At 43.5% G+C, this 25,191-nt stretch overlaps 1 protein-coding gene across 1 annotated transcript in view; it reads right to left on the minus strand.

The window, feature by feature from the left end:
• Positions 1–1,398: 1,398 nt before the first annotated feature.
• SNX1 (sorting nexin 1) overlaps positions 1,399–25,191 on the minus strand; it is a 36,169-nt gene continuing 12,376 nt past the window's right edge. Inside the window, exons 5-15 of the mRNA XM_061595307.1 lie at positions 17,887–17,930; positions 14,520–14,661; positions 13,775–13,853; positions 11,910–11,985; positions 9,108–9,221; positions 8,860–8,953; positions 7,471–7,676; positions 6,784–6,927; positions 3,609–3,689; positions 2,352–2,423; positions 1,399–1,839 (exon numbers count right to left, since the gene is read on the minus strand). Of these exons, the coding sequence (XP_061451291.1) occupies positions 1,789–1,839; positions 2,352–2,423; positions 3,609–3,689; positions 6,784–6,927; positions 7,471–7,676; positions 8,860–8,953; positions 9,108–9,221; positions 11,910–11,985; positions 13,775–13,853; positions 14,520–14,661; positions 17,887–17,930 (1,103 nt within the window). The 3' untranslated portion in view covers positions 1,399–1,788. The remainder of the gene's footprint in view (positions 1,840–2,351; positions 2,424–3,608; positions 3,690–6,783; positions 6,928–7,470; positions 7,677–8,859; positions 8,954–9,107; positions 9,222–11,909; positions 11,986–13,774; positions 13,854–14,519; positions 14,662–17,886; positions 17,931–25,191) is intronic.

A 25,191-nucleotide genomic window follows, 5' to 3' on the forward strand; every position in this document is an offset into this window, starting at 1 on the left:
GGACAGTCTACAAATGGATCAGAGGGTCAGTGGCTGAATGGACAGAAGGACTTTTGGGAAACCCAATCCTTGCCCCATCTTCTATTTTAGGTGCAGCAGTCTGCAACAAACACCTTGGGGGCTTAACACACAGCCTCTCCCCCCCCCATCCACAACCCATCCTTTTGGCTTACATGACATTACCTCGTGTTTCCTTGAGCTGAGTATACAGAACATCTGTGGGGTTTATAACCACCCTCCCCAATCCTAACCTAGGCCAGCAAGAAGGAAAAGGTACCCACACCAAGTAGTGGTGCTCTGCAGGCTACAGATTTTGCCAGGTTACCTGATTGCCAAGGGATTGAGGGCAGAAGATCTGAGCAGCCCAAGTTATAGTGGGATAGCACAGCAGCACACAACTTACAGGTTCTTCTTTTATAACAAGACTTTTAGTACATAGAGACTTCTGGCTCTAGCTCATTAGAACTGACAGCAGAAGGCAATAAAAAAGTACACAGGACTTTTAAGGGAATGGTTAGGGTTGAACTGATTTGGAAAATTTAGCCCTGGTTTTTCCAAGTCACATCAGCGGCTAGGGGAGGGGAGAGAAAGAAATCAAGCCAAAGGTGCCAAACACACAAGGAATCTTTCATATTAAAAACCATACAACAGAGCCTGAACAAGTGTCAGAGAATGTCTGGCTGCGTGTCTTTTAACATCCCTGGAAGAGTCTGATTTAGAGAGTGGGCAGCAAACATCTTCTCTCCCCTGCCCGCAAACCAAGGGAACAGAGGAAGCTGTTTTATACCGAGTCAGACCATTGGGTCCATCTAGCTCAGTGTTGTCTACACTGACTGGCAGTGGCATTCCAGGGCTTCAGACAGGGGACATACCCAGCCCTACCTGGAGTTGGCAGGGACTGAACCTGGGTCCTAATGCATGCAAAGCAGATACTCTGCCACTGAGCTATGGCCGTTTGCCAAAGGGACAGGGTTGAACGAAGCAGCAAGCCTCTTAGGCAGAATCAGCTCCCTGTGCTAGAAATGTATGCAGGTCTTCAGAGTTTGCAACTTGGGATAAAATGAGGCTGATGGATACAGAATGGGGAAGTGTAGGCTGGCAGATGTGGAAGAGATTCTCTCCTGTTCAATGGCTGAATATTCACAACACCCCCACCTGCACACACACACCCCCCAAGACCTCATCAATAAGGTTTGGGCCATATGAAGGACACTGCCAGCTCCGGCTGCAGAGTGACAGGGGTTTGCCTGCATGGCTACAGCACGGAGGAACAGGCAGACTCTCTGGCAGATGCTCGCTTTCCCCAGAACACAGCTATTCCGTCGACAGCCACATTTGTTCCATCACACCTCCTTGCCAGAAGTTACCACAATACAGAAATAAGAACAGATCAGCCACTTTGCCCTGATTGTAAGTTTTATTACATAGTTGTCATGGTACCACAGGAGTCGCAGGAAACATTCCTGGGCCCAATACCAAAGTCCAAAAGAATACACATTAACCCCTGCGCCCACAGTCGTCTACCTACCGCGGGCCTTGACTTTTTAAGCAGGGAACTAGTCTCTTCAATAGGAAAATATATATATATATATATATGTGTGTGTGTGTGCTTGTGTGTGTGTATATGAACCTAAACGAAAAAATATACAGTTAGAAGAAGAGTTACTAGCTGGAGAAGCTGCTCCTTTGGGTGTGGAGTCTCAGCTCTGCAGGATCCATGTGCAAGGCCAAGAGGTATAACGTAGTAAAGGCAAAGTCAGTCCAGGGGCATGAGTTGGCTTGGCCTGGTTAGGAGATAGCCTTTGCCTCCGGTAGGAATGCTTCCCAGGACTTCACAAGCTGCACGGGGCACAAGAAAGAGGAGGAAATGTCATCAACTAGAACATGAGCTGCTCATACAAAATAGCCTCTAGTAAATTCCTCTTTACCACCACCTGCTGAGGATTAGGGCTAAGACTACACGTGCTTCCACCAAGGGGAAGTCCTGCTTTACTCGTTCTTTTAAAAGAGTGGGCAAGCAACATGGCCTTGCAAGCTGGGGGACATCTTTCCATAGGCAAGAACGTACCACTGTGCTCGGCCTTGTGTAATGCAATGGAGATGGTCTCTAAGCACAGCACCTATACGTTGTGGGGCCCTGAATTTTGTCAAGATACAGGATCCCACTTGCATTATGCACTGGAAAGGCGCAAAAACAGAATGCTGGACAAGACTGGCCCTTGATCTGACCCAGCAAGGCTCTTCTTATGAGACAAACAAGCATTTCACTGGGATGTGTTTTGCAAGGTGTCTCCTGGGATAAACAGCTAATGCTGAAAGGGAAAATGTGGCCCTGCTGATTGCTCACTCACCTGCTGTTGTGAATGTAACAGCATCTCCAGGTATTTGGTCACATGAGTTCTGAAATCTTTTGTTTTCTCTTTCTGTAGACAGAGGATGTAAAAAAGAAAAACTTAACCCTCTCAACAGAAGGCTACACCAAGCCTCTTAGAAGACATCAGCTGCTGGGATTTGGCTCGACACCCAAGGCATTCTTCTTTGTATACAATTAGTTCCATTTACTCAATTAAAAAAGGGGGATTGACTGTTGATGCCAGAAAACCAGTCAACCCCAAGATGCCAGAGCACGTATCCTACTGTAACAGAACAGCGGTAATGTTTTTTGAGCAGCAAGGATGGACAGGTGTTAGCTTTGCAGATCTGCTGTATTTTATCAGAATCTTGAGGTCCAATCAAATAAGGGGGCACATACATTTAGAATAGCCCCCAAAACATATGCTTAACACCGGAATTTGTTTTCAGTGCTAGTATGAAGCCTCAGGCTTTCACCCAAATATCCATTCCTGTTTCCCCAGCAGTGTTGTTCTTTTAGCAGCTCAATTTAAAAAAACCTTTTGCTCTTGCTCTTGTTAAACTGTAGCCAGAAATCCTAACTCATCTACTACAAGATCACCTAGAGATCTAATAACAGATTCCAATCTAGCTTTCGTCCACTAAGTCCAGCCAACAGGACCATTTCAGACTAAACTCTAAAGCCAGCTAGATATCTGTGCCTCAGTCTAATAAACTGCCCCAGGAAAACAGGCCAAAATTTCATGGTGTTGGTTTGCAGGGGAGGCTGAAATTTCCACGTTAAAGTATTCAGTCCTCTCCAAATCTTTACGCTGTGAAGGATGCAGCTCTGCTTTGAAATCTGCAACACACAGAGACTACCAAGTACTGTTTGTTTTAGTATACAATTTATCAAGCAGGAAAGAGCCTTAGCTCAGTGGGAGAGCACCTGCTTTGGCTGCAGAAGGTCCCAGGTTCAATCCCTGGCATCTCCAGGTAGGGCTGGGAGAGACACCTGCCTAAAATCCTGGAGAGCTGCTGCCAGCCAAGTAGACAATACTGAGCTAGCTGGACCAATGGTCTCACTCAGTATACAGCAGCTTCCTGTGTTCCTAAGTAGGGGCCATTAAAAAGTGGTATCCAAGTCGAAGCTTGGTTGAAGAGACTCTTCCCCTTCCCAGGTGTCCATTACCCAGGTCTGTCTGGTTTGCCAGGGCTGTGTTAAACTGCCAGACTAAAAGGGTGCCGATATGCTTAATGCACAAGTTCTGCTGTACCTCAAAACGTAACACCTCTTTGCGGAGAACAGCAGATACCCATTCAAAGTCCCGCTGGTATTGTGTCACCCGAGACTCCCACTGCAGAAACAGAAACAATGTGTAAAGAGGGCAGCATCACCTAGTCACACAGTCTTCTATACACAAAAGCCCTAGGACAGACAGACATGTAGGGAGCTATAAAGCCAGAAGAGGCTTATAACGAACTGGCAGGTTCTCCCACTTAAGTAACTGAAGGAGAGCCTCTCTTCAGAGGAAGAAACATGGCAACTCTCCCTACTCAACAGATGAAGACTTGGCTCAGCAAACCCTTCTGGGCTCTTCAGAACTTATCACAATAGCCAACAACACACCAGCGCTTACACAAACACACAGCAGACAGGGGAACTACTTTAATTCTGTGGGGAACAAGGAGGCAGGTAGGCACACGGCACTCTGGCAAATCTGCGAGACCATTGTCATGTTGCAAAGAATTATATATGGCATCTTCCGATGAAGCAGAAGAACCCCATAGACATCCATGTCCTTTTTAAGCAGGAAGCCCAGAAGTATTACAGTGAAGCATCTAAATGCCAGAGCTTCATGTCAGAGAAAATTAGGTCTGCCAGGGGAGGGTGTGTGCCGGGGTAGAGTGCCATAACTACTATGGCTCTCTCTCTAGTTCCGAGAAGTTGGGGGCACCCGGAAGAGAGCCTTGGAAGTGATCAGGCAGACCGATATGGATGGAATTCCAGCTTGGAATGGGGCTCAGAGCCCACCTGATCTCACACGAGGCTTAAATCAGTTTGGCTTTTCTTTTTTTTTTTTAATAATTTTTATTCAAATTTTTCCAAAAACAAACAAAACAAAGTCGAAAAGACATAACAATACAACAACAAAAAATAAAAATAAAATAGTTGACTTCCGATTTGTCGCAGATCAGCTATAAGTATATAATATACATCAAACCTGTCCCTTAATGTATACATACAGAATCCCTTTTCTCCATAAGCTGTCTTAATTAATCGTCAAATCCCAGTATCATCATTTTATTTTGATCTTTCAACAAAAAGTCTAAGAGAGGCTTCCATTCCTTAAGAAATGTATCTGTCAATTTTTCTCTAAGTAAACATGTCAATTTATCCATTTCTACTAAGTCCATTAATTTCAATAGCCATTCTTCCATTGTTGGTGTTGATTCCATTTTCCACTTTTGTGCATATAATAATCTTGCTGCCGTAATCATATACAATATTATTCTTCCATATTTCTTTTCTATTTGTTTATCCATAAAACCCAATAAAAAAAATTCTGGTTTTGACTGAATATTTATCTTTAGAATTTTTTGCATCTTCCTACCTATCTGTGCCCAAAATGATTTTGCCTTTTTACACAACCACCACATATGATAAAATGATCCTTCTTGTTGTTTACATTTCCAACAAACATTAGAAACATTACTATACATTTTTGACAACTTTTCTGGAGTCATGTACCAACGGTACATCATTTTATAAAAATTTTCTTTAAGATTATAAATCAGTTTGGCTTTTCCAAGGTCTGTATAAGCTATCTGATGCTCCCTTCTCCAACTTGTACACATGCACAGTGGAGACTGTGGCTAATCCCAGCTCCCTGGCACTTGTACGTGCAAGACAGATGAGATGGTATACATATATTTGTTGCACACATGCTCACAAAAGTTTTTACATGTACACATAAACATCAAGGTACAAAGTCATGAGTCCCTTTTTATTCCACATATAAAGTGTGGAGGTGGGGACCTATCCTTTACATCACAGATGGGTCACCTGTGCCTCTGCAGATATTGTTGGTCTACAAGTCCCAATATCCCTGATCAATGGCCATACTGGCCAGGACTAAAGGGAAGTGCAGTCCCACAACATCCGGAAGCCCCCAGGGTCACCATCCCTTGTCTTCTCCCAGCTTTGCTCACTTCCAGCATGTGGTTGAAACTGCTTAAAGCAGATGCCCAGTTACACCTAGTCTGACCCTTAGTTCTCCATCAGCCACCCCTGGACTAACTCTAAACCCTTACTCGTGCCTTCCTTCCTATCGAATTTTTCCAATGACCCTCATGTAGTCTCCCCATTCCTCCAAAAACCACTTAGTTCAACCTTCAAAATTCTCTAAAAGCATCCAGCCAACTCCAAACAAGGTATGGATGTAAATTAAGAACTGCATTGCTGGATCAAGATTAGGAGCCCATCAGGCCCAACATTCAGTCTGCACGACGGCGGTCTGGATGCCATTGGGTGTCTGCAAAGAAGAAGACTTGAAGGCACTGCCATCACTCATCTGCCTTCCCAGGAACACTACTTCACTTTTTAGGTTTGCTTTATTTAGCTGCCACAGCTCCTAGCCTTGTCAGAACTATCCCGTCATGATTTTGTCTAATCCTTTTTGAAATGCCAACAGAACTAGTGGCCACCATTACATTTTCTGATAATTCTATTCCTTGAGCATTGCTTACGAGTACCACTTTGTTTATCCTGGACTGACCAGTTTCTCCCTGTATGACCCCAGTTCTGGTTTCAAGACACTCCACAGCACTGGTAGTTAACTTCACCCTCTGGTTGTTCATGTCCCTTTTACCTTCCGAGGCTCTACCATGTCCTTGCTGATACGCAGCCATTTTAAACAGAGGCATGCCACCTCCTTCCTGCTCACGTTATTTGTCCTTTTCACTGCTACAGTTCCTTTGGCCGAAGTTTAGATTTTTTTACTAAAGCCCATTGACTCTCTTAGGTTATCATCGTGGGGAGTCGTTTTGGCAGTGCATACTGTTTTCCAAGGCTATGTGACACCTATTGCCCATTAGACAAACAAAGGCACAGTGGCCAACCAGTTGGTATATAGGTCAGGAGAAGTTCATGCCTTGGCAGCAGTGGCTTGCATCTATCAATAGCAGCAAACCCTGATATATTCTACCTCCACTGTCAGAGGTAGTATGCCTCTGAATACCAGCTGCTGGAAGGAGACAGTGCTCTTGTGCTTAGGTTGGCCACTGGGATGCGGGACTAGATGGGCCACTAGCCTGATGCAGCAGAGCTCTGGTTATCGGATGGCCAGGCAAGAAAGCATATTACAAAAGGCTACAGCTTGGCTAGCCCAGCCACTTACACCAATGGGGAAGGAGAAGAAAAGACCTATCAGGTGTAAGTGCTCCTCTCACCTCCGAGATCTCCTCTTTGGCTTGCTGGAGTTTGTCTGGTTTGTTGGCCCACAGGAGCCTAGCCTCCGCTTCTCGTTTCTTTTGCAACATGATCTGGGCGTCCTGCCAACGCTGCCAGGTCTTCATTCGCTGGTCAAAGGCACCCTGTTGGTAGGGAAGGGCACACCTTCAGAAGCAGTTTCTTCTCCACCAGGTAATATTACACACAGCTAATGATATATCAGAGCAGCAACAACATGAAATGCAGAGGTTGAGGACAGTGGGATGGTGGGGCCAGACTTGGGTGTTCTACAGCCATCAGCTGCTTGTAGGTGATGCCAGAACAGCATATGTGCGCACATACACACACACACACACACAATTTAATGCTTTTCTGGAATATGACTGAAGGGATCACAGGAATGGTTAGAGAAAATAGAAAGTGCCCTTGCTTAAAGATTGGCAAGCCAAACAGCCCAGTCAAGAGCAGATCCTGGTTTGTGCAGAGAACCACACACTGGGGTTTACTGAGATCACAAGACTTATTCACATGTCAGGACACTGGACCTGAAAGCATTCAGGATGCAGCAGGCCAACAGGATCTCATGCTCATGACTGGATACCAGGAACACAGGCTGAACGTGTTAACATCTTTAACAGCCGTATGGGCCTCTTGTTTACCCAAGTTTCTTGCCAGGGCATTCTTACCCTTACAACAGAAAGAAGGCGAATGTAGTCACTCAGGAGCTCAGCCAGCAGGAAGAAGTCATTGTTGGCCTGTTCCTGATGCAGCTGTTCAATCTTCTCTTCCACCTCAGCCAGCTGGGAGAGTGCCCGGGACAGGGCGGAGTTGTCCTCTGAACTCCCCAGCATGGCTAAACTCTTTGCAAATTGACCTGTATTCAGCGACAGTTCTGGCGGGCGGAATGGAGAGCATTCAGTGCAGCAGGAAACCATGTGAAGGGAGAGTATTGTGGGCTGCAGGTAGTGGTGGTGGGAAGGATCATAAGGAGAGACTAGTGGAACCCACCACACAATACCTTCCTGGTAGCTACTCTTATGATCAGTTTTACTTGAACATGTGAATGCTTGGGAAATTTGAAAAGAGGTAAAGCACAGCAACAGACAGCACCAGAATGGAATAGTTGACAAACTAAGCTACTCAAGAGCCGCTGCTGGAAGTGCAGCAGTTCAGACAGGCCTGCTTAACATAATTCAACCCCTTGCTAGCTGTACTACCTACACAATCCACTAACCGGCTTGTACATCTTGTATTTTTGGATATGCTGCAACTAGAGGCCAAAGATGCTACACAAAGTCAGGACCAGGATTATAGTTTATCCGACTTGTACCAACAATTGCATTTAGATATTTGCCACGTGGTGGTCTCCTATACCACTGGAAGCATTTCCCCTTCCTCCTGTTCAGAGCCACAACAGTTATTTCCTCTTGGCCTTAAGATGTAAGCAGCACCACCACTTTATAATAGGGGTGGGGAACGTGAGGCCCGGGGGCCAAATGTGGTCCTCTAGGCCTCTCTATCTGGCCCTCAGGACTCATAGAATCATAGAATAGTAGAGTTGGAAGGGGCCTATAAGACCATCAAGTCCAACCCCCTGCGCAATGCAGGAATCCAAATCAAAGCATTCCCAACAGATGGCTGTCCAGCTGCCTCTTGAATGCCTCCAGTGTTGGAGAGCCCACTACCTCTCTAGGAAAGTGGTTCCAATTGGACTCTCTCCAGGCCACACCCTCTTCCCCAGCCACCCTCCTTTGGGGCTTTTGCCTGGCTGGAATGTGTCCTTGAACTCTGACATTGCCTCTTGCTTGTCTGAATGGAGGCTAGAGAGGGGTGTGCGTGTGTGTAGTAACTAACCGACTGTACAAAAGGTAAACTTCGCATTTGTTGCTTCACCCACTTTTGCTTCTTGCCCTGCCCACCACTGGCACGTGGCCCCCAGAAGGGAATATGACTCGTCGACTGCAAAAGGTCCCCCAGCCCTGCTTTTCAACATGTCCAAGATCTATAAGCAGATCTACAGAAGTCTTGCATGATCAAGGGATGCGGACAATCGTTTTTCAGCTGAACCAAGTTACCTTTTCTGTGATTAACTAGCATTTCTACAACAGCATGTAGCTTCCGCAGGCGCTGCTCCTCGCATTCCACCTCCTGAAGCTTCTCTTCAAACCACTGGAAGGGAGACATGTAAAGACACCAGTGAATTTAACTTCCTTTAAAGGGAAGTTGACATAAAAATCATAGATCACTTCCAGAAACGCTGCCCCAAAGCCATACGTATCTGTCTAATACACGCAGGAGCTGCTCAAAACTGTTGAACACTTACAATGTCCGACTCATTCATCTTGATAGTCATTTTGCTGACGGCATCAGTAGCTCTGTTGAACATCTTCAGAAGCCCAGCTCCACTTAATGTTTGGGTGCCAACCGCTCGTGGAAGCTGTAGGAAGATCGAAGTCCGATCATCTACAACGCTAACAAACTGAGCTACTTGAATGCAAACATCACACAAAGAAGGATGAAAAGTATAAGTATGTATTAGAAATACTCCAAATAGAGGCAGGCAATAATGTTTGGCAGAAAATAATCCTGAGTTCCACACAGCCCTTATATTTAAAGCTTAAAAATGGGGTCACCCTTTGCTGTTTAGCTTAGCCTCTTGTGAACTAGCAGAGGGGTTCCTATGCCCATGAATTTTGAACGGCATTGCTTTCTATATAGAAACTGGCTCCTAGTCACTGAACTCCTGCTTTGGAGGGAAACTGACTGACCTCGCTGTTTCATTAGCCAACTGGAATGGACCACCAAGTAGATAAAGAGATTTATTGTGCAGCAACAACCAAGTCATATTGTGCTAAAACACTGGAATAGCTTCTTATGAAATCTGGCCATAATGTTGCTTTTTTTCCATTTTCACGATGGCTGGGTCTAACAGCTGAGAAAGCACTTATGGGGTGATCCCTCAGAGACCAGAATTGGTCATGTGGTAAAACAAGGTGCAATGGAATAGGAATGTGTCAAGAGGCCAGCTGATCCAATCACCTGCTATCGATCAGTGCCCTCTTCTGATGAGGGTGGTCAGTGAACAACCTATGCAATCCAATCACCTGAGAGGAAGATTGTAGTAAAGTGCCTGCAGTGTAGCCAGTTCTGGATTACTCAAGCAAGCCAGCAAAACCACAAACTACATAGGAAAGAAAAGCATCAGAAAACCCTGAGTAGTCCAAAAATCTTTGGGAAGCTAGTAAAACTACAGGACCCAATTATAAAGAATGTTTGTAGTGTTGCTAGGAATACGTGACTAGTGTGCCCAAGCCCATGACTTGGCAACAATGGAGGGATATTGTTATAGTTCTATTTCGAGAATTAGGATTTTCTGATCTGGATTTTTCTTTAGTACACCGAGTCCCTGCATAAAACATACAAACAAGAAATTGAATCCATTCAGCTCTAAGCTTTAGTAGCATCCGTTAGCATGAACTCTATATTGCAGTAGGAGAATGGTACACCTCTAGAACAGGAGTGGGCAGATGTCAGGATTGTAAAATATGCCTTGTTTATTACAAGAACACTTAGAACCACTGGTCAGGGCCAGATGCAAAACAGTGGCTCAAGGGGACAGATATATACTTAGGGTGGTATCTAACGCACTAGTGTTAGATTAGTGCATTAGTTTCATTTGCACACAGGTTTATGCTTGCCTAACATAACTTCTCCACACTCCTCCCCCATCGTGCTCCATATCCACCTCAAATCATCTCTGCAGGGTTGGGGGGAACCCCTGGAACAGATTTAGGGGCATGTGGGGGGGGGGAGAAGAGGAAAGTTCCTAAGCACAAGGATCAACCCTTGTGCTAATTGAACAAGTGCCTTAGCACATTGGATGCAAGCCTTAGAATTAAGGAACAGGGAGCGGGAGAGGCACCTCCAAGCACATGCTTAGCACGGGAATTTGTTTTCAGTACCAGAACTGACCTCTTCTTCTAGTTTTCTCCCCTAAATGAAGGAAAGAGGACTTCTTGTTGTTTCTGCTGTTACTTATTTATCCTTTGCTGTTAAACTATTAAGAGTTGCTTAACTCCTTTTGCTTACCCCTGATCTAGAATATCGTTCACCCTTTCCAGATTTTACCAAATGCTGATCTGAAAGTTATGATGGAATATGTATGAGAATGCAGGCTATCCTGCTCTTCATGTATTGGCAAGTATGCATCATTATTTATCCTCAAATTGCAGTGAGCAAGTGTTCCTTCAGCATCCATGGCTTATGGCTCCTGAACTGTGTGTAGACTAGGAGCTTGCACTAAAAAATGAGATCAACATGATACAGCTAGGCAGCTTTCTTCCCAGTAAGAATTCACCACAAAACCACACATAGATTGGAAAGTTTAATTTCACACCAGAACTAGTCACCGGAAAGCAGAAGTGTGCCATTACGCCTCCGTGTGAAGCTACCCCTTTGTTACAACTACAGAGATCGGTAGGAAAGGAAACTCCATGGCCACGCTCTGCAAGTGTGTGGCTAGGGTAGCCACACACACAACTGCAAAAACAGAAAGTGTATTGTCTCTCCCTCAATCCAATTTGAAAGCAAGAAGCACAAGGCTTCTACCCGGGCTCCTAGGCAGAAGGCACAAGGAAGGACCTCACGCTGGCCTGCAAGAGCTCAGGACTTGAGCGCAAGACCAGTTTTTAACTGCCCTTGGCTTCACACACATCCACCAATCCTCTATGCTGTCGGAAACATTTCTGTCCCACCCTAAGAGGAATGGGTGGAAGTGGCATGGAATAAATTCTGGTCAATCTGCACAAACATTCACTGTGTACATGTAGCCCACCATGCAGCAAATTGCTGCAACATGGAGTGGCCCAAGAACAACTGACTACAGGAAGAACAGACAAGTGGCTCTTCTGTTTTGACAGAAGCCGTGGCAAGAGTTTTGTGCTTTTCCATTTCTTCTACAGTTCACAAAAGCTTCTGAGAGTACAAGATTGTTATGATCAAGCACATCAAAAAACGAATTCCTCAGAGTTTTTCTCCAAATAAACTATGTTAGAGATGACTGGGCCACAAGTGCAGTAACACTTTGCGGACAAGAGTGCACACTCAGGTACAGCAGCAAACCAACCTCATCTTTTTCCAAGAACTCCCTGACATCTGGGTCCTGCAGCATGGTTGGATGACTGAGAGTTCTTTGAAGATACCTGTGGAAGAGGAAAGTGTGAGGTCAGACTCCCACCATTTAGGATTCCTGATTTTAAAAAGGAAAGAAAACAATGCACATTGACATCATAACAGTAAAAAAAAGGGGGGGGCAGAATGTGTGGTTTTGCAAGGATTCACCACCAAGGGAGGAGGGTGTGGAATGTGTGGTGGCAGCTGCTAACAGACTTGAATGACAGGGATGTTTAGGTTGGCAGGATGGGCGAGACTGCCGTTTTAGCTTGAGAAAGGCTTTCTGGAGAGCAAGTCGTAGAATTCTAAGTAGCTTAGAATTAATGATGGGGAGTTGAACTGCATGACTGCTGAGGGAGGTAGAGATTAGGGGCAGCAGAGATGTTGGTGAAGGAACTGTGTCAGCCAAAATGTGCAAGGGGGACACTTTGGAGGTTGATGCTAGAAGCCAAGCATTAACCCCTCTCCCACCCCTGCCCTATAGGTAACTATTCAGGGAAAGATTGTGGGTGAGTCCCATAAGGAACTACTGGCAAGCATATTTGCTCTCCAACTAATTTGCGAGGCATGCTCTTAGATAAGGAAGGCACTGGAGCTTAACTGTGATGTATCAAAGGAAGGTGATCCTTTTGCAATCTGCGTCACTGAGAGTGAAAGCGTAAGAATGCAGAACAAGAACTGGAACGGTGCCCGCTTCCCCTCTCACTTCCCCATTCAGAGAGAGATACCTGAAGCTGCTACTAGTTTTAGTTATCTTCACCATCCCCTGTTTTTACCACAGTTTAACTCCAGCCAGTAGATCATGCTGAAGTTTTTTTTTAATGTAATATTACAGAGAATACCTGTCAGAGAATGCTTGATAACTGATAGGGAAAAAAGAAGAAGCTGATGTTCAAACCCTGAGGAGCTATAAGAAAAAGCATCCCAGTTTGGTCTATGACCGTAAATAAAAAATCCTTAATCCTAAAAAGCATCCTTCACTAAAGTCAGCTTTAAAGCAAATGAGATACCAAGGGTCAGTTGCCAAGAACAAAAAAAGGGACTGCGTTTTGTATTATGAATTATTTCAGGCACTTCTTCTGAAGCTTTCGATACTTGCTCTTCTTACAACACACAGGTTAAGGGTTAAAGCTCCGTGGCAGCTTTCTCCAATCTAGTGCCACCCAGATGTTTTGGATTCAACTCCCATCACCCCCAACCAGCTTGCAGGTTTTAATCCTGCATCCATGGCTAAGAAGAATCTTGGCTAGGAAGGCTTGGAGAGATCTCTGCTTGAGGTTTGGGAGAGCTGCTGCTAGTCAAAGTTGGGCAAATGAATGGACTCTATTTAGAAGAATTGCTTTGTATGTGAATAGATTTAAATAGCAAGGCAGGCTCACTGAACCATTTTACATGGTCTCTTGCAACCATCATCTGCAGCAGACACAGATGTGTGGTAGGAAGTCATCACTGCCAATCACTCGTGGGCGAGTAAGATTGTCTTCCAGGGTAAGATCTAACAGTGGGTCCATAAGTGACTGTGGAGGCCAATTCTGGATCCACACAGCCTCCCAAAGTGAGGACATCGGTTTCCAGATGGAAGATGGTCGCAATGAGGATTTGCTTGACGTGCCTTCCGCTTAGCTCATTTGTCCCTTTTGCCCTGTACTGGTGCTTCTTCAAAGTCTATAGCACCTTTGATAATGGCTGACCTCCAATTGAGACGCTCATGGGCCAAGGCTTCCCAGTTCTCGATGCTCATGTTACATTTTTTTAGATTAGCGTTGAGAACATCTTTAAATCTCTTTTGCTGTCCACTGGTATGAATGAAGTAATTACCTTTCTAAGGCAGCTCGCCGTTTTTCTAGGAATTCTGTGGAGGAAGAATCTTCTTTCCCAACTTTAACTTTGGTCATTCCTGGAGCAAGAGTGAAGAAATACGGTTAGCTGTATTTGTGCTGCGCCTAAAGTTTGCTTTGGCTTTAGTAGGACATGTTCTTGATGCAGCACATGAGCACCCATGCAAAGAAAACCACTCTGCCTATAGCAAGCCAAAAAGCCAGAAAGGCATTATGTCAACAGTGCAGGTCAAGTGGACACCGTACATCCAGAAGGGCACCACTCGCTATAGAAAGCCACAATACTCAGCACAGGGCCCAGAGGAAGAAGTGCTACAAAAGCTGGAACAGGCACATGGAGTACTACAACAGAGAACTAGACAATTCCAGGCAGAAGCTAGTAGTAACATTTCACCAGTATATGAGATGCAACATAGGTAAGAAAGCATTTACTGCTGCCTAACAATTAACAGACAATAATTAAATGCACAAGGTGACACACAGGAATGGTTTTTCCGGACAGCATTATGCTTTTAAAAGAGAAATCCATTGGTATGTTTTAAGTGTCAATAACCTTTAGGATTCACCCTAAGTAGCAGAGGCCAACCCTTTGGCTTCTAACAGAACTAACTACTATAAAGAATGCTATCCAGGGCACTTCTGTTACAGAGGTACAAAGAGTCAATATGTTGAAAAGGGAGTGTGTTTGTAGTGATATTGCTAGCAGAGTTACTGATCAACCTCACCTATTAAACTCTTCTCAGGAGGTGGGGGGACAATGAATCCATTTTGTGCATGTTTCTCCGATAACTTCTCATACAAGCCCAAGAAATCACTAAATCTCCTCTTCACCGAGAATTGTTTATTCCTGAACATTGGCAAAGTAGTCTGAGGAGAACACAATAAGCAAGTGTCAGGAGTATTCTATATCAAGTTATACCTTAAGGACATGTGCATATAGATACAAAGATGTTATATTTGCAGAAGTATTGAAGCCATAAGAAGAAACTCTTCCTGCAACACACTTGTTGGGAAGAATTCAGATGTATGCAATACTGGCAAACACGACGTTTACCATTTTAAGGCTGCAATCCTTTGCAATCTTATCTGGGTGAAAACCACTTTGAACATGTGGGGGGGTACTCATCTCTGAATAAAACATACTTAGGATTGTACTATTAGAACATGAAAGGCACTACACATGGTAAAGGTAACCAACTAGCCACTGAATAGTATTATTTATGAATTACATATTTCTTGATTTTTTTATTCAAACAAGATAACACAACCAATGATGGATGAGAAAGCTGCTGCACTCTAGAAGGCAACCAAATATAGTCAGGATTCAGGAAGGCTACTGACACAAGGCCATGGGCTTTATACCATGTGCTACTTGGCTTCCTTTGAACAAAAGACCCCCATGCCATATCAAACTGCTTTTGAGACCTACCTCCCCCCAACTGAAAACATGGTTTGTCATGTAGCATGGAGGAGTATTGTCCATGAAACAGAATCCAAGACACTCATGAAATTCTTTGGATCCTGGCCAATATTTATTTACCGATTTGCAAACAGGAAACACACAGGTTGGCAATAGAAACTATCAGCACTGTGGCAGGGCTGTAAATGAAAGATTTACCAATCACTTGCCTTTTAACCAGCCAATTAAACTGCGTAAATAAGATGTGCATGTGACTAAATCTAATACTGATGCTTTGAGATATTCATGAGAAAGTTTAACAAAAGCTTTCTGTTAAAAAGTTCCACATTACTGAGATTTACTAGAACCAAGTAAGCCTAAAAAGAAAAATCTCTCATCCCTAGCAGTTAAATTTGGCCTCAGCTGAGCAAACCAACGCTGTAGTTGAGCAGTCTATCTGTTAGTTTGAAGACCTTGTTACATACTATACCTGAGCCATTAGACTCAAAATATCAAGCTGAAGAAACTCATGTAAGAGTTTGCACATCCCTATTAAAACAGTTTCCACCAATTATTCAAAGACAAAATATTTTATTGAGAAGTTCAGTTTTCCTGTATCAAGTTTTTTTTTGCAGGGGAGGACTTTTTCTGTTCCCGCTCCCCCCCAGGTCTTTGCATCTTACTAGATGTATAACGCTGCCATTGTAACTTGCCTGTAGAACCGTATTTTCCTTCAGAATGTACTCTCTGGAAGCTAAAAGAGCCTGACGTCTCTGCTTCTTTCTATTAGGTCAGCACCAATCAATACAGAAAGGGAAATGACTGAGTGTGCTACCCCAAGAAGCTGATGCGTTGATCAATTCTGTCCAAGAGTATGCATGATGGAGCATTGCTAAGAGACTATTAGGAACAGCTTGTAGTTCTGTGAACATGACTGGCATCCCTTCAAGAGGAAAGAGAGGCAATTTTTTCCAGAACAGCATGCCGTCTAATGAAAAGCCTCACCAGACACCACACGCATAGACCAAGACGAGATGCAAAACAGCCATAAATCCGGAGCCAACAAGCTCTTTATTTGGCATATGAAGTTTCCTAGATGGCCATTGGAGTGGCCTGCAGATGTTACAACAGTGCTTTTGTAGTAGTGGCCTCAGAGGGCAAGTAAAACAGGGAATGTAAAGCTGTTTGGAAGTGAAAGTGTTATAAAGAGGACAGACAGTAGCAGTGAAAGATAAGAGCTCTCTCTACAGCAGCAGTGGAGAACCTCTGGCCGGCAGGGCTAACCTGTCCCAGCAAGGTCCTAATTTAGCCCACAAGACAGTTTTCCCCAAGCCACACCATCTGTCCTATACCCAACTTCTTATATGGTGTCAGGTGGAGGGGCAGGTAAAGATGCAGATCCCTGCCAAAAGCAGGGCTTGCAGGCACCACTGATCAGATGCTCCTTAGGCAAGCTATTTGCTCTGATCTCTGGCAACAGTGATCTGTCCCTCCCTCTGCAGTGCAAGGAGGAAGGGAGAGAGAAAAAAAAGTGGCCCCACCCCTTTTGGGCTCTGGCCCCACCCCCCAGCAACATGCAAGATTACCCCCCAAGAGAATGCGGCCTTTTGACAAACAAAAAGGTTCCCCACCCCTGCCATAGACCTTTTAGAAACACCACTGCTCATCCTCAAAGTGGTCTGATTCTGTAGGGAGCGGCCCGCTCTTGTTCAGAAATGCCAGAGACAGAATTTCTCCATTTATTCCAGGCTCAGGTGTGACCATTTTTCCAGTCATATGCAAAGAGCTACCTTGTTTGGTTAAGGAGAGAAAAGGTGAAAAAGCTTCTACTATCAGGCTAGGGACTTAAGGGTGGGAGAAAGAGAGATGCTTAGAAAACAGAACTTGGTTGCAGCAGAGGAAGAGAACGGACAGCAGGGTCTGCTCCATTGGCTCAGCTGAGAAGCCAGCTGACCTTCGCCCCCCCCCCCTCAGATGTTTCAATTTCAGCCTGGTCATTATAACTACTGCGACATGACTTAAGGATCGGTGCCCAAGATTGCTCATTTTCTTCTTCCCTCCCATCATTTTTTCCTTGTGTCGTGTCTTTCAGGTTGTCTATCCTTGTGTCATGTCTCTGTCAGCATGCAGACAAACTGTCTTCTTAAAATCACCCTACAGTGTTCCGTACATTTTAAGCATTTCTTAATAATACATTTCTCTGCAGCAGGAGTGCATTCACTGGAGCTGGAGAAAACTGAGAGACCAAGTTTAATCCTCAATTACTGGCAGACTGAAACCTAGAGGTGTATAGAAATGTAAGCTTTATAGCAGACAGCCAAGTCAAACACGCCATGAGTACCCAAGGTTTACAGTGCAACACAGTATAGTAGGTTTACAGTGCAATAAATTGCCCTTCCATAGGTACTGTAAGTAGAAAGCCAATTTAAAGGAAATGTAAGGACAGTTACTTCACATTAAACACCCTCGCTTTCTACTTTCAGCTGTCTCCTGAAGACTTGTTTGTGCCAACAGGCCTATGCAGCAGTTTAAAAACGTTTTCTGAGTAGCCAGACATTTTAATTATTGTTTTCTGTTGCTTTTAAATGTTTTTACGTTGCTGTAACTTCCCAGAATTTATGACAGGGTGGCATATAAATACTTTTAATTGGACCTGCTAACTTGGTAATGCCAAGGAAGTCAGTAAGACATACCTGTGTTGACACCTTGTAGGCTACATAGGCATTCATACCATCCCCTGTGGAAAGAAGGAGAACACAAGGAAAAATTCAGTAGTCTCTAGCACACTGCTCCACTGAAGCTGTGGGAATGCTTCCTCCTAGTGGACTCTTGATATAAGTAAACTGATTAGATGCCTAGAAGAGCTGCAGACATGCCTCTGCCGACAGTTCCACATCATTTCAAGGCATGAAGTGACCCTGAGATGTTAGCATACTGTTCGAGGGAGGAACAGAAACAAGAAGAAAGCTGTAACAGGTACTGAATCATAGAGTTGGAAGGGGCCTATAAGGCCACTGAGTCCAACCTCCTGCTCAATGCAGGAATCCAACTTAAAGCATACCTGAGAGGTGGCTGTCCAGCTGCCTCTTGAATGCCTTCAGTGTTGGAGAGCCCACCCTGCCATCCCAGCTTCCTGCTCTCCGGAAGTCCCATTTAGCTCCTAAATGGCTTCAGCAGTTCCACAGGGTGCAACCCACATGTTTCATCTAGATACAAACCTAAGGGCTTCAATCTTGCCTTTTAAAAAACTATCAGCAAGACAATCCTCAGGTGCTGAATTCCATGTTAGTTGCAAAACCTCAAACTTGCATAACGGCCAGGCAAATGCATCTCATCCTAAATAGTTGACATAATTTATCGGAAGTTGAAAGCAAATTTACTGAATTTGCAAGGTTGCAGCATTTGGGGCTTTTTAGTTTAGAGAAAAGGCGGGTCAGAGGAGACATGATAGAAGTGTATAAAATTATGCATGGCACTGAGAAAGTGGATAGAGAAAAGTTCTTCTCCCTCTCTCATAATACTAGAACTCGTGGACATTCAAAGAAGCTGAATGTTGGAAGATTCAGGACAGACAAAAGGAAGTACTTCTTTACTCAGCGCATAGTTAAACTATGGAATTTGCTCCCACAAGATGCAGTAATGGCCACCAGCTTGGATGGCTTTAAAAGAAGATTAGACAAATTCATGGAGGACAGGGCTATCAATGGCTACTAGCTGTGATGGCTGTGCTGTGCCACCCTAGTCAGAGGCAGCATGCTTCTGAAAACCAGTTGCCGGAAGCCTCAGGAGGGGAGAGTGTTCTTGCACTCGGGTCCTGCTTGCGGGCTTCCCCCAGGCACCTGGTTGGCCACTGTGAGAACAGGATGCTGGACTAGATGGGCCACTGGCCTGATCCAGCAGGCTCTTCTTATGTTCTTATGTTCTTAAGTATAGAAAATGGGGTGTGAAGTCAGAAGGGCAGCAAGTTGAAATATTATCTATGCTAAACAATGAATCGATTTAAAAATGAGGTAGTTAAACAGCAACTCTGTTAAAAAGATTCCAAGCAGCACAGCGAATCACAAGCTCAGCTGTGCGATGTTGTAACAAAGGCATGCAGAATTTTGGGCTTTATCTCATGTTTCCTGTATGAAAAACATTTGGAATTCAATACGCTTCTGCTGGAACATTAGCATGCATTTCAGTTGATTTTGTTGGAGAGAAAAAAAGTGAACCAAACTAGAAGACTCCAGAAACAAGTATACAATAAAGATTAAAAAGCAAGCATTACAGTTTTGTAATGCTGTAACTAAGGTTTACAACAACAGGGTGATAGAGAAGAACTAAAAATTTTAACAGATCTAGGATGGTAAGTGGTGCAAATCTATTCTGAAAATGTCCAATTTTACATAATAAATTGGGAGGCTGACCAAGCCAATTAGCTGATAAATCCTAGTTAGGCTATTTTTCTGTTTAGATAACCTTCCCCTATGTAGGGAGCTGGTCTAGATGGCCTAGGAGATCTCCTCCAGCTATCACACAACCTACAGGATACTAAGAGCTGTAGTTTACAATAGTAGCTTCTCAGTGGTGCCAAGTCCAGTCAGTACTTCCTACAAAGATGAGCCTAACATAATAATTAGTGACTTGTTATACTGCTAGGCTCTTGGAGAGCTCTGCACATCTGCCCCAGGCTGAACAATTAAGTGGCTGTTATGGCACTAAAGGCAGCTAAAAAAACCCACACACATACAGGAAGTTAGTCAAAGCATCACTTCACTGCCCATCGCTTACATTTTGGAGCACAGAAATCCTAAAAGGCAAGTAGCATAAATATATCAGATACAGAATTCCTTTTGCAGAATCCTTTCCCATGTTAAAATCTACTCCATTTGTGCAGCTGCAATTAAAAATGCATGACAAATTATTTGATGAAGCAAAATAATGCTCTGCAGTGTTCCAAGGAGAATAGATAGCACTTCAAACTGTGCAAAATAGCTGCATCTCAGCTGTTCTTAAAGTATTTTTCTCCAAGAAGTCAATTCTTGATGTTGCCAGGTTATGGTAGTCTACTAAGACTGAACCGACTACACAAGCAGGTAGATCTTGCATTTAGGGAACTGTTACTTAGTACATGGCAATCCCCACCTCTACTACATTTCTGTAAAACTACAATATGCATAGAAGATCAGCCACACACATGGTTCAATATATTCAACATTCCACGTCATTTTCCTAGTAGACCAGGCCTCTGGTTGAACAAGATCTGCCTGCAAAATGTGGTTTTCTTAGAATAAAGCTAATTCTCAGGTGTATGCCACAGCTATTGTTTTCTGCACCAAAGACCACATTCTGCACTGCATAGTGGAAAGGCATAACAAATTCCAAAACATGGCATAGCACCTAGGGCATGGGATTTGGAGAAAATAAAATCCTTGTTCATTCACAGTGGATGACCTGGGTCCATCGCCATCTCTCAGGCTAACCTAATTCATAGGATTGTTGCGAGGATAAAAGAATGAATACCATGTGCGCCATCTGAAGACAGGATAAAAACATTATAGCTAGCATACAGATATCAAGGGCTCCCATCTGCTGAAAAAATTCACCTAAAATGAACCTAAGGACAGCAGGTAAATACAGGCAGCCATTTATCAAGGGTTTATTTATTATTTATTTTATTTATATCCCACCTTTCCTCCCAGTAGGAGCCCAGGACTAATGCTAGTCCTACTCAGAGTAGACACACTGAAAATAAGAAACCTAAGTTAGGCATGTAGTGTAAGCAATTAGGGGCTATAACGCAAGGTCTGAGTGAGTGATATCAATGAGATTTAACAGGAAACATTAACATAACCATTATCCAATGGTAGAGAAGAGAATGTCAACAAGCATACAGATAGAGGTGATCCAGTAGACATAGTGTACTTAGACTTTTAAAAAGCTTTTGACAAGGTACCTCACCAAAGGCTTCTGAGGAAGCTTAGCAGTCATGGAATAAGAGGAGAGGTCCTCTTGTGGATAAGGAATTGGTTAAGAAGCAGAAAGCAGAGAGTAGGAATAAATGGACAGTTCTCCCAATGGAGGGCTGTAGAAAGTGGAGTCCCTCAAGGATCAGTATTGGGACCTGTACTTTTCAACTTGTTCATTAATGACCTAGAATTAGGAGTGAGCAGTGAAGCGGCCAAGTTTGCTGACGATACTAAATTGTTCAGGGTTGTTAAAACAAAAAGGGATTGCGAAGAGCTCCAAAAAGACTTCTCCAAACTGAGTGAATGGGCAGAAAAATGGCAAATGCAATTCAATATAAACAAGTGTAAAATTATGCATATTGGAGCAAAAAATCTGAATTTCACATATACGCTTATGGGGTCTGAACTGGGGGTGACCGACCAGGGGAGAGACCTCGGGGTTGTAGTGGACAGCACGATGAAAATGTCGACCCAGTGTGCAGCAGCTGTGAAAAAGGCAAATTCCATGCTAGCGATAATTAGGAAAGGTATTGAAAATAAAACAGCCGATATCATCATGCCGTTGTATAAATCTATGGTGCGGCCGCATTTGGAATACTGTGTACAGTTCTGGTCGCCTCATCTCAAAAAGGATATTATAGAGTTGGAAAAGGTTCAGAAGAGGGCAACCTGAATGATCAAGGCGATGGAGCGACTCCCTTATGAGGAAAGGTTGCAGCATTTGGGGCTTTTTAATTTAGAGAAAAGGCGGGTCAGAGGAGACATGATAGAAGTGTATAAAATTATGCATGGATTGAGAAAGTGGATAGAGAAAAGTTCTTCTCCCTCTCTCATAATACTAGAACTCGTGGACATTCAAAGAAGCTGAATGTTGGAAGATTCAGGACGGACAAAAGGAAGTACTTCTTTACTCAGCGCATAGTCAAACTATGGAATTTGCTCCCACAAGATGCAGTAATGGCCACCAGCTTGGATGGCTGTAAAAGAAGTTTAGACAAATTCATGGAGGACAGGGCTATCAATGGCTACTAGCCGTGATGGCTGTGCTGTGCCACCCTAGTCAGAGGCAGCATGCTTCTGAAAACCAGTTGCCGGAAGCCTCAGGAGGGGAGAGTGTTCTTGCACTTGGGTCCTGCTTGTGGGCTTCCTCCAGGCACCTGGTTGGCCACTGTGAGAACAGGATGCTGGACTAGATGGGCCACTGGCCTGATCCAGCAGGCTCTTATGTTCTTATGATTTCATGCAGAAGTACAGGAAGAAATTGATCACACACCAAAACAAAATGTGCTGATAATCGTGAGGGACTGGAATGCAAAAGTATGGAACAGAGAAGAACTAGAAATTGTGGGAAAATGGGGCTTAGGAGATCGAAATGAAGCAGGAGAAAGACTTATTGAATTCTGTGAAGCCAATAATTTGTTCCTTGCAAACACATTTGTTGAGCAACCAAAAAGACGACTGTACACGTGGACATCACCAAATGGTCAATATAGGAATCAAATTGATTATATAACTGGTAGCAGAAGATGGAGAAGTTCCATACTCTCTGTGAAAAAAAGACCAGGAGCAGACTTTGGTACAGATCATGAACTGGTAATATTGAAAATCACAGTAAAGCTAAAGAACAAGGCAATTATAAGGCCAAAACACAATTTAAATAACATCCCAGAAGAATATAAAGATCAAATAAGGAACAGATATGAGGCTTTAAACTTAGTTGATAGAGAACCCGAAGAACTATGGACTGAAGTCAGAGACATTATCAGGAAAGAATGCAAAACCCCCCACAATACCTCTAGTTAAAAACAGAGAAAGATCTCGATGGATGAGTGACAAAACTCTTAAAATGGTTAAAGGAAGAAGGAAAGCAAAAGCAAAAAAAGACAGAAACATGGTCAGAACCCTAAATGCAATAATACAGCAACTAGTATGTAGGGACAAAGAGAACGATTACAATAGTTATTGTAAAGAAACAGAAAAGGACAACAAAAAAGGTAGAACAAGGGCCCTATTCCAAAAGATTAGAGAAATTATAGGGAAATTTAAACCAAGAGCAGGGATGTTGAATAATCAACAGGGGAACACACTGACTGACCGAGATAAAACAAAAAGAAGATGGAAGCAATACACTGAAGAACTCTATAAAAGAGATACCAGGGTGACAGATTCATTCATGGAGGAACCATGAGGTGAAAGCTGCTCTTAAAATACTTGGAAGAAACTAATCAGCAGGAACAGAGGGTTTACCAACAGAGTTGCTACAAGCTACGGAGACTATGTCCAAATTTTGACAAAAATTTGTCAACAAATATAGAAAAGAAAACAATGACCCACAGACTGGAAGCATTCAATATACATCCCAATTCCAAAGAAAGGGGATCCCAGGGAATGCAGTGATTATCGAACGATTGCCTTACTATCCCATGCAAGTAAAGTAATGCTCAAGATTCTACAACAAAGGCTCTTATCATATATGGAGCGAGAAATGCCAGACGTCCAAGCTGGATTTAGAAAGGGAAGAGGCACCAGAGATCATATTGCAAACATACTTTGGATAATGGAATGGACTAAGGAATTTTAAAGAAAATCACCCTGTGCTTTATAGATTACAGCAAAGTCTTTGACTGTGTAGATCATGAAAAGCTATGGAATGCTTTAAAAGAAATGGGGGTGCCACAGCATCCTATTGTCCTGATGCGCAACCTATACTCTGCACAAGAGGCTACTGTAAGGACAGAATATGGAGAAACCGATTGGTTCCCCATCAGAAAGGGTGTGAGACAGGGTTGTATTTTATCACCCTATTTATTTAATCTATATGCAGAACGTATCATACAGAACGCGGGATTGGACCAAGATGAAGGAGGTGTGAAAATTGGAGGGAAACATCAGTAATTTAAGATATGCAGACGATACCATACTACTAGCAGAAACCAGTAATGATTTAAAACAAATGCTCATGAAAGTTGAAGAGGAAAGCACAAAAGCAGGACTACAGCTCAACGGCAAAAAAACTAATGTCAACTGAAAATTTATGCAATAATTGGGTGTTAGAACAAATTAAACCAGAACTGTCACTAGAAGCCCAAATGATGAAACTGAGGTTATCATACTTCGGACACATAATGAGAAGACATGATTCACTAGAAAAGACAATAACGCTGGGAAAAACAGAAGGGAGTAGAAAAAGAGGAAGACCAAACAAGAGATGGATTGATTCCATACAGGAAGCCCCAGACCTGAACTTACAAGATCTGAACAGGGTGGTTCATGACAGATGCTATTGGAGGTTGCTGATTCATAGGGTTGCCATAAATCGAAATCAACTTGAAGGCACATAACAGGCATGTCTGTTAATTTCAGTGGGTCTACTCCGAGTAGTCCTTACACGGGATACAGCTCCAAGTTTTAACTTACTAAAGTGTGTGCGTAACAACAAAGTAAGACTTTTCTACCATCTTGCAAACTGTGGCAAAAAAATTACTACTACTTGAGAGCAGAAAACAGAGGGAGATATGACAGCACTTTTCAAGTACTTGAAAGGTTGTCACACAGAGGAGGGCCAGGATCTCTTCTCAATCATCCCAGAGTGCAGGACACAGAATAACGGGCTCAAGTTACAGGAAGCCAGATTTTGGCTGAACAGGAAAAACTTCCTGTATGACAATGGAACAAATTACCTAGGGAGATGGTGAGCAATCCAACACTGGAGGCATTCAAGAGGTAGCTGGACAGCTACCTGTTGGGTATGCTTTAACTTGGATTTCTGCATTGAGCAGGGGTTGCACTTGATGGCCTTATAGGCCCCTTCCAACTCTATTATTCTGTGATTCTACTCTACATTCAATACCCCCCGCAACCTTCTAATCAGATGCAGAAGTGACGTTCTCATCTCTTAGCAAAATGTTGTTACAAAGGACTAGCTCACTATATTGTGACAAACAGTGGTAAGTTGCCACTTAAAAGAATGGTTATATATATTCACCCAATGTCTGGAAGAAAGATGCAAGCAAACACACCTTCCACAAGTACACTGGAGTTTCAGAG

The sequence above is a fragment of the Rhineura floridana genome, chromosome 14 (genome assembly GCF_030035675.1).
Source record: "Rhineura floridana isolate rRhiFlo1 chromosome 14, rRhiFlo1.hap2, whole genome shotgun sequence".
In the NCBI taxonomy this organism is placed as follows: Eukaryota; Metazoa; Chordata; class Lepidosauria; order Squamata; family Rhineuridae; genus Rhineura; species Rhineura floridana.